The sequence below is a fragment of the Bubalus bubalis genome, chromosome 1 (assembly GCF_019923935.1).
Source record: "Bubalus bubalis isolate 160015118507 breed Murrah chromosome 1, NDDB_SH_1, whole genome shotgun sequence".
In the NCBI taxonomy this organism is placed as follows: Eukaryota; Metazoa; Chordata; class Mammalia; order Artiodactyla; family Bovidae; genus Bubalus; species Bubalus bubalis.
The window spans coordinates 18,433,260-18,447,192 of NC_059157.1; the positions used below are offsets into that span (position 1 = coordinate 18,433,260).

A 13,933-nucleotide genomic window follows, 5' to 3' on the forward strand; every position below is an offset into this window, starting at 1 on the left:
GGGTCACAAAGATATCCTGGAGAAGGAAATGGCAACCCACTCCAGTATTCTTGCCTGGAAAATTCCATGGATGGAGAAGCCTGGTAGGCTACAGTCCATGAGGTCACAAAGAATCGGACACAATGGGGTGTCTTCACTTTCACTTTAAAGATACATAAAGCTGTTAGCAAAGTTTCTGTCACATAATAAGCATTTAATAAACTTAACCTCATTATTAATTCTTTCCAACCCTTAAAGTGGATAGTTCTCCAGAAAGTAGAACAAAAGTATGCAAAATTGGAAGGAAGTGGAAGTTTCCTTTTACCAGAGTAACTCTGTCAGGTACAGCTGCAACAAGGGAGTTGGGTTAGTTAAAATCTGTTGAAGCTGTTTTCAGTAAAATATAAAAGCCAACAACTGTGTAGGCAGAAATTTCTTGGGCAGGAAACAAAAAGCACTAACTTTTATAAAAGAAAAAAAAAACTAGACTTGACCAAAATTAAAATCTTCTGCCCATCAAAAGACGCCATTAAGAAAGTGAATAATCTGCAGACAAGGAAGTATCAAAGCATGGTTTTATTGCTGGAGGAAAACAGAAATGCTTTGCTTGACTTTTTTTAAAAGAAGATCGTTTGGCAGTCTGCATAATTTGGGGCCAGTTGCCCCACAGCTAAAAGGATTGTAATCACCTGTTTCCTAGTATTCGTGTAAGTATCCTTAGTGACTTGACAACCTAGGATTTTCTTGTCTTCATCTGCCTCAACTTCCCCCTACCCCACCCCCAACCAACATAGGAATCTTTGCAGTTACACCTTCATTTTATGTGCTATGCTGTGCCAAGTCGCTTCAATTTTGTCCCACTTTGCAACCCCATGGACTGTAGTCCATCAGGCTCCTCTGTCCATGGATTCTTCAGGCAAGAATACTGGAGTGGGTGGACGTTTCCTACTCCAGGGAATCTTCCCAACCCAGGGATAGAACCCGAGTCTCTTATACCAGATAGGAAAAACATTAAAGATGTTACGTGTCTTGTCCAAAATCACTTAACTAGGCATTTCAGAACTTGAGCTAAACTTTATTAAATGGTCTTCCCACTACCTAATACCTACTTCTGTATTAGTTTGCTTCAAAATCTATTGGGGGTGGAATATGTGATTCATTTAAAATATGTGTTTATTTTCTCTTAGCTACAAGACTTCTCTCACCCATTTATTTTAAAGTTGAAAGCTATTACAAACAAGATCATGTTTGTGAGTCATTTTTTTCTTCTGAAAAATAGCTGTTTGATAGTTGACACACACTCTAACCCTTATTTAACCAGGAAGTAACCATTATAATTGAGGTCCCAGTTACCGTCATAAAAGAGGCTCCTATAGACTGTCATTCTAATACTGAGCTTTTCCTCATTTTATATCATCTTGGACTATATTTCTTCTATCTTCTAGCACCTGGCATTCTGTTTTTCTTTGGTGCTTATGAACCTTTAAACCTCTCACTATCTCAGAAAATATTTATCTGAAGCATCATACAACTACCCATGCCATTAATTATATAAGTTTTTATCACTGCCTCTAGAAAAGCAAATGGTGTCCTTTAGTGTCAACTGAGTTTTTAAAAGGAAATTTTTTATAGCTAAACATCTAGGTTGCTGCTGCTGCTAAGTCACTTCAGTCGTGTCCAACTCTGTGCGACCCCATAGACGGCAGCCACCAGGCTTCCTCGTCCCTGGGACTCTCCAGGCAAGAACACTGGAGTGGGTTGCCATTTCCTTCTCCAATGCATGAAAGTGAAAAGTGAAAGTGAAGTCGCTTTGTCATGTCTGACTCTCGGGGACCCCATGGACTGCAGCCCACCAGGCTCCTCCATCCATGGGATTTTCCAGGGAAGAGTACTGGAGTGGGGTGCCATTGCCTTCTCCAACATCTAGGTTATCATGTAGCAATTTATTGTTGTTGTTTTCCAATTACATCAGTGTATGTTGATACAACTTTTTGGGTCAACAATAGCAATAACAGTGATAATGATGGGGTTTCAGAGCACTACTTTCATTTTATTTACTTTTTTAAACTTATCTGGCCACGCTGTGTGGCATGTGGGATCTTACTTCCCCAGCCAGGATTGAACCCATGCCCCCTGCAGTAGAAGCCCAGTGTCCTAACCACTGGACCGCCAGGGAAACCCCCAGAGCATTACTTTTTTTTTTTTACTAAGTATGTGCCTATGTTTTTCCTTTTCAATCACACTGAAGTTTTAATGTATAGTAAGAAGTCATTGTGTGAGGTAAGAAATGACAGTTCCAGGAAATGAAAGCATTCATTCATTGATTCCACGCATCCTTATTGAGTTCCTCCTACGGGCAGGCATTGTGCTGGGGAAAGGGCTTACTTTTTCCGTTTCTTCCCTCTACTCTGGTGGAAATGATGAATAGCACTTAAATTAGATGTTTTAGATGCCTTTGTATAACACGTCAGTTTAGGACAGCATAAGCCTTCGGTAGGTTAGAAATGGAATTAAAATAAGAAATAATTTGGAGAAATAAGTATCTGGTTTTCATTATGGTCTTAATTTTGCCCATGAATACTTGGCATCACTTGCACATAAATTCTCTTCAGGATATGTCCGGGTATTACTATTTTCTTCTCAGAACCAGTAGAACTTCTTCACTTTATTTTTAGAATTGTCCAGTAGTGTAATAAGATTATTTCTATAGGAAATTGGGAATTCCTTGAACATTTTACCTCTGATTGTCACCTCTTTAACGTCAATGAGCTTGGCCCCTTAGATTTGAAGTGGAGAGCTAATCATTAAAAATTAGGCCCCAACCAGTGGCATTGAATTAGTTTTAAAACGTGGCATACTGTATACGCTTGATTACACACCAGGTAGCACAAGGAAATGGAGGAGGAAATGGCAGTCCACTCCAGTATTCTTGCCTGGGAAGCCCCGTGGACAAAGGAGCCTGGCAGGCTGCAGTCCATGGGGTCGCAGAGTCTGACGCAACTTAGCGACTTCACTGCCACCACAGCATAAGATAAAATTTTGTTTCCTTGCCACCTAAATGTTTTACGTTCATCGACCTGCTGTAGATACTAGTGGTCACTACTATTCGTGGTCACTACTGCTGCACCTGCATTCACACTTCCTTGGGGAACCAAAACAGGATTGAAGGCCATACTGCCACGAAGGCCATACTTTTAAGCATTTGAGCCAAATTTTTAATTGATTTTTTTTCTGTGTGTATAAATTAGTATTTTCACATGAATAAATCTGACTTGGAAAACCTTTCACATTCTAGGAGTTTTTTTGTTTGCTTGGCCATACCAGGCGGGGCATCCTGGATCTTAGTTCCCTGACCAGGAATCAAACCCCTGCCCTCTGCATGGGAAGCATGGAATCTTAACCACTGGACCGCCAGGGAAGTCCCAATTCTATGGTGTATTTGAAACAGATGTTTTATATCTTTTCTTAGATATAAAGACACATTTACTGTGGTCAATAAAAGAATGTGTCTTAATTTTTCTCCAGTTACAAAGAGCCTGTTTGGGTTTAGTGTGCTGATACAAAATCCATGTTGTCTGCAGAGTACATCATAGACCCCATTCTGGGATATGTTGCTCTCTGTGGGGCACGGTGAGGGTAGAAGTTTTGACATGAAAAAAGAGAAGTGACACCAACCTTCACGATGGTTCTTCAGTGGGTATATTTTGCTTAGTCGTAATGCTGTTGAACGTTTTATATTCAAGTTTAATTTACATACAGTTCTTATACCAGTCAGTCAGTTTGGGCAAGTATCAAGACATAGAACATTTTTCTCACGCCAGTTCTCATGTATCCCTTCCCAGTCACCACACGTACCGTCCCCCCATCCTGACTTCCAGAAGCAGTCACCAGTCTGATTTCTCACCCCATAAGTCACTTTCATCTATTCTGGAATTTCATATAAGTTGACAAGTATTTTTTGTTTGACTTCCTTCACTCAGTCTAGTAGTTTCTTGACCATCCCTGTTGTTGAATTTATATTTCCTTTTTATTGCTAATGATTCTTTTTTTAAACAGGCAAAAAATAAGCAGATCTTTTCTGAGTATCTTAACTGAATCATGGCAGCAACCCTGTAGTAAGGATGGAGGGGACAAAATATCTGCTAATATTAATATTAAATGATAGTGCTCCTAACATTCAGGCAACTCTCCTATATCTTAGTTATATTCGTACTCTTTTGAGAGACCCTGAATTATGCTATTGTTCTATTAAAAGCAGAGGTAATGGGCTTGTGCAGTTCAACAATTCAATAGCCAGTGAACCGTTACTGCTTTTTTTTTTTTTTTTTACTTTATAGCTCTGTTTTGAGCTCAGAAAGTAATGTGAAAAATAATTCCAGGCTAGGAGACACTTCTTATGATATCTCTATATATCTCTATTATCAAAACATGCAGGAAGGAATGCTTTCATTGTTTATCAGTATGGTGATACCTCAGTTGCTTGTACACACTTTTAAAATTATATACTGTAAACCTTATGAACTCAGTTTTATTACTGGAAACTCACATGGGTCCATATTTTATGTAATGAAAGGAGAATGGATACAATGAAAGCAACATCCGGATTGCGTTTTTTGTTCTTCTGAAAGTTCTAATTAAATTTACCAACATTTTGCCATTTTATTTGTTTTTTAATTTTTTGAATTATAATTTACATACCATACAATTCACTTGCTTTACTTGCACAATTCTGTTATCTTTGGTATATTTAGAGAGTTGTATAACTATCACCTCTGGCATAGAGATTTTTTTGTTTTTTGGTCGCTTAGCATGTGGGATCTTAGTTCCCCCACCAAGGATCAAACCTGTGTCCCCTGTATTGGAAGCGTGGAGTCTTAACTGCTGGACCGCCAGGGAAACATTTAGGAAATTCCTAAATTTTACCATTTTAAGCAAAGAGTCATTGAGATTCTGGGGAGCAGCAATATATTTAAGCAAAGATAATACTGTGATTCTGGTGTGGCATAGCCAATTGTGTACCAACAGATCTGCTGCTGTCTTTTTTAAGAGAATCCTATTCTTGCCATAGAGGAGTCTGAATTCAGATGTAACTAAAGAAAGGAGAGGCTTGAGCTGGCCTTTGGCTTAGTCCTTTCCTATCCATGCCATGTCCACCCTTAAGATTCTAAAATGGGGAGCAGCAGAACCACAAAGAGGTTGCAGAACACAGTCATACCAAGAGCACCCCCAACGGGCGCTCTCTTAACTTTATGGCAAGCTAGGAGGTCGTTTTCAATAATAGTTTATACAACTATTCAGCAAGGGGAAGAGAAACCATATGGTACTACAGTGTTGCATCAGTTCTATGGAAAAAGACACTCAAAGGAAATATTTTGCCAGATCACTGAGAGAGTATTAATAACATTTCATCTATTCCCAGTCTCTGAATCCCTCTCATCTACTTATTTTCTCATTTCCTTTGCCTTTCTGCCTGCCACTAAATACACATACTTTCCTTCTTGTCTCTGATAGCTATTTTTCTCCTTACGGTTCCTAAATTATTTTACCACATTCATATTTCATTCTGATTATTCCAGAAATACTGAAATGAAACTCCCCTTTAACATGACCTACTTTAATGTAGAATTTGGCCCAAGTCTTATTTCTCATAAAAAGGCAGTTACATTTAAATTACCAAAAGAATCTTATTACTGTAATTTAACCCATAAGGAGGATTCAAAGTGCTATCATACTCAGCTTCAAAGATATATGTTCTACACTATGAAGATGGTTAACCACTTTTGACCAGTATGCATGAATTCTCTAAGCAGTTCACCATTTTTTTGGTTGTAGTAATTAATTTTAATTAACTGTCAATATGTTTGTTGCCACGTGGAGAAGTGAGGATATAGCCCTGGTTCCCATTTTGGTATGTGTGAGGACATGATTTTAACGTTCAAAGTGTAAAGTGGTCTTAGGTTGTGAAATAAAAAATTGTATGCCTGATTTCCCAGTGAGTACAGTTTAAAGAGTTTTGGAAGTCCTAGCTTAGCAGAAATTAAAGTTCATAGTAAATCATCTTTCCTCCACCCATGTATTTATGTTCTGGCTAATAAAAATTAGATTTTTGCTTCCTAATTTTGGATAAATAATGTTTTTGCTTCTCTGTCAAATTAATTAATCTAGCTATTGTATAGTGCTGTTTTTATTAACATGTACAGCAGCTTAGAGATTCATACTCAGTATGATTATCATTTGTGATTTAAAACCAAAAGTCTTCATTTTTACAAAAAACAATTTCACCTTTCTCTCCTTGAAATTGAACATGAGGTCATGAGTCGCACTTAGTGGGTAAGACCTATTCAGAGACATTCATGTAAAGTTATGGATGTAGGAGCAAGCTCTTAGCTGCCAATTTTGCTGATAATACGAAGTATTATAATATCCACAGTAGGTTGCCATAATTTAAGTAGATTTATTTAGGATTGAAAAGGCTTGACATGGCACATTGCAAAAGAAGGCTGTCACCTACAAATTGGCACTTGCCATCTGCCTCTACAAGGATCAAATCATGAGCCACTGCCAACTACTGACCTTCAGCATCCTCCAAAAGGAGTTCCGGGTGGAGATCAGGAATGAGGCATTCCGTGCTCTGGGAGAAACTGCCAGAACAGGTCTACAGACAGTAAGATAGTTTCAGGAGAATGGTGTATGAGCCCAGTTCTTGTATCTCCTCATATACAGAAAAGCACTAAAGTCCTTCATGGTGATGTCGGCTCCCTGGGACTGGCACTGACCGTCTTGAGACTAGCAGAAACCTTTGGAAAAAATATGTGCTTGATGCATATATTCCCCTTCTGCAAAATCACCAATATACTGGCCTTCCACCCTGCCTCTCTGGGGCAGTTTCTCAGAGCTCTCTGAGGTGCTGTCTCCCTGGCTGCGGTCCTCATTTTGCCCCAAATAAAACTATACTCACAACTCTCACATTGTGCGCTTTTTTTTTTTTTTTCAGTCAACAAGGCCTAGAAAAGAAAAAGAAAAAACTTAGTACTCAGTTGTTCACGAGATCCAGGATATTAAACGTTACAAAGTTTATTCTTTTTTCTTAAAAATAAAATTTATTTTGGTTACCATACACATTCCCATCATATCAGAGAAGGAAGCACAGCACAACATAGAATTTTAGAGCTGGAAAAGACTGACATCATCTAGTTGAATCTCACCATTCACCTAGCTCACTAAAATCTCTATCTTCTCAAGGATATTAACTTTCCTGCACTTATTTCCGAAACACTGAAATACCAGTAGTCCCCGGTTCCTTTCGCTCAGTCTCTATAGCTGTCTTTCCACTCCCTTCGGTTAGTCTCCATATTCAAGATAATGATTGCACCTGGAAGGATTACTTCCTTGATTGTTTTGTGCCTGAATTAGCTTGGGAAAAGAATAGTCTACTGTGCCTGAAAGTACAACCTCTCATTTAAATGTTTGGCAAAAGGCAAGGTGATTAATTCAAAGTTTTAGGAGTGGTTGTAATAACAGCTGTGTCATTGATATTCTGGTGAGCATATACAACATGGGTTTGCCATCGTGAGTGAGTAATACCACCCTATCACTTAAGTCGCGTAACACTACCGACCCTCTGGTAGCAGAGAAGCAAGAGTGGGCAAACGCACCATTTCAGTTGGGCGTGGGGTCGAGGTTCTTTCTTCTGTTTTTTTTTTCAATCTCATTTCTCCTTCATTAAGTCAACAAATATTTGTTTTGCATACAGCATGACCCAAACAGGCTGCTAGGTCTGTAAAGCAGAGGAGCTCTTGCCTTTGACCCCAGGGATCGTATGGTATAGATACATAGAATTGGACAACTGCTTTTGGCTTGGAGCAGATACCTAAGGTCTGAGTAGTTCCACCACTGCTCAAGCAGTTTATGAACTTCCCTTTCCTCATAGGAATGCAGTGAGAAGTGACTGTTCTAATCATTTGTAAGGCATTTGGAAATGAAAAGTGCTATACAACAGCTGAATGATATTGAAATACTAAGTAGAAAATACAGCAGAAATAGAAAGCAAGATTAAATTATATGGTAGGAATGGTTCTCATAGGTATTTTCAGTACTTACGTCACCACAACAGCACTGCTTCCCGGGAAAAGCTAAATTAGGTAAATACAACTGTTTTTGCAAAATCAAGAAAAAAAAAAATCTGTGTGTGTCAGCAAAAAAAGATTGTGGAATCTTATACTGGGTATTACATGAGGTAATATATAGTTGGATTATCATACATAGTGTGGAATTTCCACACATCTACAATTTCTATTAGAAATATTATGCATTTCCATTATTTGAAGTATTTCTCTAGTAATTTTTAAATGCCACCACTCTCAAGACTATTACTTACCAATAAGAGATTGTATCTTCATACTCAAAAACTACAAGAATGTCCTTTAAATTATATAGGAAAGAAATTTGTTGTTTCTCTGACTTACCTATTGTATGTTGGGTTGGAAAGAGTCATTATCAGTGATTTATCATGATTGATCCTTTCTGATTTTACTTGATTTTAAAGTTTGTTACTTTTCTCAGAGGATTTCTCAGAGGATACAAATCTCAATTTGTATCCCATTCTATATCCTCAGAAGATAAAGAACTTATTGAATTGGGCACTTCTTTCATATGCTTTTATGTGGTCATTTTTACATCCAAGGGAGATTCTCAAACTGTAGAAAAAGGAAGGGGTCCTTTTTTGCTAGTCATTTAATATTCCATGACTGTGAACTAATCCTCATTGTAACATAAGTTATTGTATGATTTTCCCAGCATTTTCACCCTAATTAAATGAGACTCTCCACCACAGTGTTTAACCTGCAGCCTAACAAAAAACAAGGGGCTGTCACTGACAATCACAATCCCATGTTCTCTCCTTTGAACAATACAATTTTTTTTGTCACAATTTATAAAGAGATACCTCCTTAGTTTAATGTCATCACGTTCAAACTACAAAACTATTAAAACTCTAATATTATGTGGGGGGACATTTATTTTAAAATATATATTAGTATAATTATTACATGGTAAAGAAATCATTTATTTTATTGTCTTCCCCCAATTCACCAAATTTAATCATATGGAGAGGTTCCACCACGTTTGTTCCATATGTTTGTGCTTTGGTCTCTAATGACCTTTTGTCCTCCTTATATGACCTCTCTACATTTCTATTTAGAATAAAGAGATAGAAGCATGAAAATTAATAACCCATGCATCAAACCTTTTTTGCTGTGCTTAATAGGAACGAACACTTAAGGCTAGAAACCTTATGTTTAGTACTGTCTCCAAAGCTCAGTTATTGCATATATTGTCCCTTCAACATTTGAAGAAAGTAAGTATAATATGTAGTCAAATTAAAAAAAAAACTGTTAAAAAAAAGCACTTAATGTCTCTGCATTGCGTGACAGGGTGTGACTAAAATTTGCCTACATAAACTCTCATGATGTTTTCAGATTTTATGGAAATGCTTTGGCTATACTTTGGGTTTGAATCTTCATAATGACAAAAGTTCTTAATAGTTATTTTTTTTAAATACACTATACTGTTTTTAGAAAGTTATAATTCATCTTCCTGCTTATATTTGTGCTGTTTGTCTGTACTATACTATTAAAAATAAAGGTAAATTTATATATACTTAGATTTTGAAAAGTAGCATCATGTACATTTTTAAAATGTTTTGGTAACTTGTGGCACTTTGGTAAAGGAATGTGCAATTATAAATGTTTATGCCATTGTAATTTCTTTTTTAATTCCCAGGAATGACTCTTACTAGGCTTTAAATTAGAAACCAAACTCAATTTTAAAACTAGCACTTTGGTCCTACTGGTAGTTCCTGTTTTTATAATTGTATGGAACATTAACTTAAACCATTCTTTGCAATGCAGTTTACCTTTCCTCTTAACATCTAATCTCAAAAATCTTTAAGGAACATTTGAAATTAATACAGTGGTAATTAAGAAAGCGTTTTAGATATCATGGCTCTTTAATCTGGTGCCTGACTTTAGCAATTTTCTGATAAAAATAACTAAATGCCTGAAAAGAATATTTAAACATTATAATTCATTACAGCAAAATCAAGTAGTTGATGTCCATATAGACATAATTTATCTTAAACTCTGGAGCTGCCAAGAGAACTAAGGACAGAGCTGTGTTTAAAATACCCCCATATCCTCCAAAGAAAAATGACAAGAAGAAATAGAATTCGGTATGATTATGGCTATTGTATGTACTTCAATTAGCTTACCAGTATTTCATCCTGATACATCTGTTGGTATTAGAAGCAAAATGAAAACAAATATAAATGCTTTAACATTAGGTATTGGCATCAATATAGATTATGCATAAGCTATTGCAATAAAAAATATTAATTGTGCCTGTATTTGAAGATATTATCTTAGATTTTCTGTGGCCTTTTTCATTTAAGGCTGCACAATCATTTTAAATGTACAGACAACAGAATATATGAATGAATGAAGTCATGGCCCTGTTTGCCATGAAATGAAGTGTTCTGTTGAATTTTGGGGGGCGTTGGCCGTTATATATTATGACATAAACGGATCAGTCACAAGAAACATGTGAATCTTATGTTCAAATCACAGCATTTAGAAATTATACATCTTTCTTTTTCCTCACAAAATGAATTCAGAATTTGCAATTCAAATTTTATCATTTTAAGCTGCTAATTATTAAAAATTACCTAATATGGATCAAAAGATTAAATGAAATGAAAACTATGAAAGAATGCTAATTAATAGCATAACCCCATATGCTATCAAACTTCTGATAACATTGTTTCTTGTAAAGCCTTAAAATATTTTAATGAAAAAGTAATTACCTGGAAATGAAGGCACTTTATTACCTTGAACTAGCTATATGTCTGTATAGAACTTGTCTAAAATCCCATAAAATATTCTTTATCCTTTTATAAATTTATCCTACTTATGTGTTTTTCTAAAGCTTCTTATAATAAAATATAATAATTCAAACTATTTTAATGTAACAAAATTGCATTACATAATACAACCAATGAACACTACAGGAAAAAAGTGTAACAAAAGTGTCTGTGATAATGGCAAAACTGTTAGTCTGAGTTAGTCTACAGTCATTTGAGGTTAAAATGTTGTAAAATTTGAAGGCTTTTTCATTGAGCAATTTTTAGACAGCTTTTATTTTTTAATCTTATTTTTAATCGGCACTACCTTGTTTTGAAATGTTGATCAAAGATAAGGGCAATCAAAATATTAAGCCAGCCTGTCATTACTCAATTTTTAGTTGAGTTTGTTTTTTTTTTTTCATGTAACCCTAACACATTAAGAAATCAGTGTTGCTTCTATGCTCAAATCAACCATGCCTGGTGAATTACCAGCTTTAAATCGGTAATGTGGATGTGCTGCCGTGTATACTTGCTTCCTCTTCAGAAAATTAATACTTGGTTTAAACAATAGATTTGATTCAACAGAAAAAAAAAAAAAAAAACAGGATTTTTTTTTTTTCAAAAGCTAAATTTTTTTCTCAAGGTATACCTTACATTTCTCTGATATTTGTAAGGATAGACTAACTTGTATCCAAATATGTTTTTCAACACAAGAATATTTCAAAGTAAACAGACTTTGTGTTTTTTGTTTGTTTAGTTTGAGGGCAGTTCACTTAAGAAAAAAAACATTTTTCCATAATTCTACTTATTTTTAATTCTTTCTCTGTCGTGGCCATTTTCCTGTCACTAGTCTTAAACGTTTTACTACATGTAAATGCTGCTTCACAGATGCAATCATCATTACATGGTACAGAAAGGAGTCACGTTTATTAGAAGTCTACTCTTACCAAGAAGAGACTAAAGATAAATTCCATGTCAGTTCTTTGGTTTGTTTCTTCGTTTTGTTTTGTTTTTTTCTAAATAAGATATATTAACCCAAAGGTGTGTTAATGTCATGGCATGAAAATCTTAAATGTAGATCTATCGAGTATTTTGTGATGCTGAGTAACAGACTTTTCTCAAGTCTCTGTGATGCTAAATATTTTCCTTAGAAGGTTTTTGTTTCATGTTAGATTGTTGTTCAGAAAGATGTTGGTCCTAGTGAGATTTTTAAAAACTGGGAAAACAAATGCATGTATTACAAGTATAGAAATGGTGAATTGTAAACTTACCGTATAGTACTGATTCTATTTTCAAAGATGTTTTTGCTGTTAAATATATACAACATAAAATTGCTGCCGTACTGTAATTGAGTACTTTTTTTCCTAAATGACCCTGTTATCACTATTCCAGAATTAGAAGTTGGGCAGATATATGATTGATTCATGTGTCTGCATAGATGTTTCAAGGTATATTCTTCTCTTGGTGAGTAAAAATATTTTTTCCTTGGCACCAATGCATTGAGATCTGAATATACCTGTATCTATTCTTATTGCACATTTCTTATACAGTACCTTCAAATACGCCAGAATTGGCCTAGACTTAAAATTGAGGGTTTGTTACATGTTTTCTAACAGAAAGGTTTTCAATGATATTCGTTATGGGTTTGTACTGTGAAAATAGTGAAAAATCCCTTTAAAAGTTCACCTGTGCTAAATTTAAATTAATATTTTTTCTTTAGCTCACAAATTACCCTAAATCCAGAGAGAATATCAACCCTTTTCACTGTTGTCAAATCCAGCCAAAGGAACAGCCCCATGACACTACAAAAACAGTAGAGGAATACAGAATAAATCTCTCATGTTACACTCCAGAATAAAGGCATTCGGTGAAAGAAATGAACCGAAGTTCATCGTGAATGCGAGGCTTCCATACTTGACATTCCTCCACGAAAGGAAAGACAAGTGTCAGCACCATTGGCATCCTTTTCAAACCGATCTGATGTGGAATATCTTCCACCACACTGGAGTACTTCTAGACTCTATTTTGTTTGTTTGTTGTTTTGTCTTAATTCATCAAACCTTTCTGTTTTCAAAAAAAAAAAAATTGTCGGTATTGGTAGAGAGATAAAGATTTGAAAATACTTTCTTAAGAGATCATGTAACTATATAACTCTGAATTTAAAAATTGAGGAGGAGGGATCATTTCAACCCACCGCCTCTTCCAAGAAAACATGTTTTTAAATCTGTAACTGCTTTAGTGTTAACAGGGTACAAAGTGTTTCTTGTCCTTTATTGTACTTAAAAGGTTCTCATTGATTGGTGATTGTATTGTACCGTATGAAAATGAGTCATAAATTGCCTTGTATTGTTTCTAATAGACCATACCACGTACTCCTTCAGTTTTCATGTTCCAAATTTTTCAGTGATGCATGTCAACAGTTAGGTCCGAAAATTCTGTGGTGCTAATTCTTCCATATCCGATGGTGCTTCTGTGGATGCTAACTGCACACATGCTGAACAAAGCTTGAAATTTAAAACTTTCCTCCCTTCCTCTGTTTATATAAAGTACAATAAAAATAACTTGAATTTGTCTCAAAGTATCACTGACAATCTAATAAACTGGTTTATATGTGTGATTAGTTTGGATTCTCGGTTATTTTTCAGAAAGCAGATTAGTTCTCCTGAGCCCTCATATCAACCCAAAGTAGATCTTACTAGAAGTGTGTACTATGTTATTTCTGCCCCCAAATCTATGGTATCTTCAAGAATTTAAATCCAGTTGGGCTGGCTTCTAAAATCAAGTTTAGATCAGAGCTATAAAACTTAGATTGATCAAATATGGAAAAAGTAAGTTGAGAAGAACACAACTGTTCTGAGTATCTATTTTAATATTTTATTAATAAAATTTTATCACCTGGTCCATGAGATAACATTTACATGGAAGCAAGTAGGCCTTCAAAATCTTTAGTACAACTCAAAGACATTGTAAAGACCATTCCTAAATGATATTTAAAGTTCCTCCCCATGAGTATGAAATAGGACCAAAAAAAAAAAATCAAATTGGAACTTTCCAAAA

General features: G+C 35.6%; 1 protein-coding gene across 1 annotated transcript in view; it reads left to right on the forward strand.

Annotated features, from left to right (window-relative positions):
- The window catches only part of PURG (purine rich element binding protein G), a 39,802-nt gene extending 26,309 nt beyond the window's left edge, over positions 1-13,493 (forward strand). The window contains exon 3 of the mRNA XM_025278909.3: positions 12,597-13,493. Within this exon, the coding sequence (XP_025134694.3) occupies positions 12,597-12,734 (138 nt within the window). The 3' untranslated portion in view covers positions 12,735-13,493. The remainder of the gene's footprint in view (positions 1-12,596) is intronic.
- Positions 13,494-13,933: the final 440 nt, after the last annotated feature.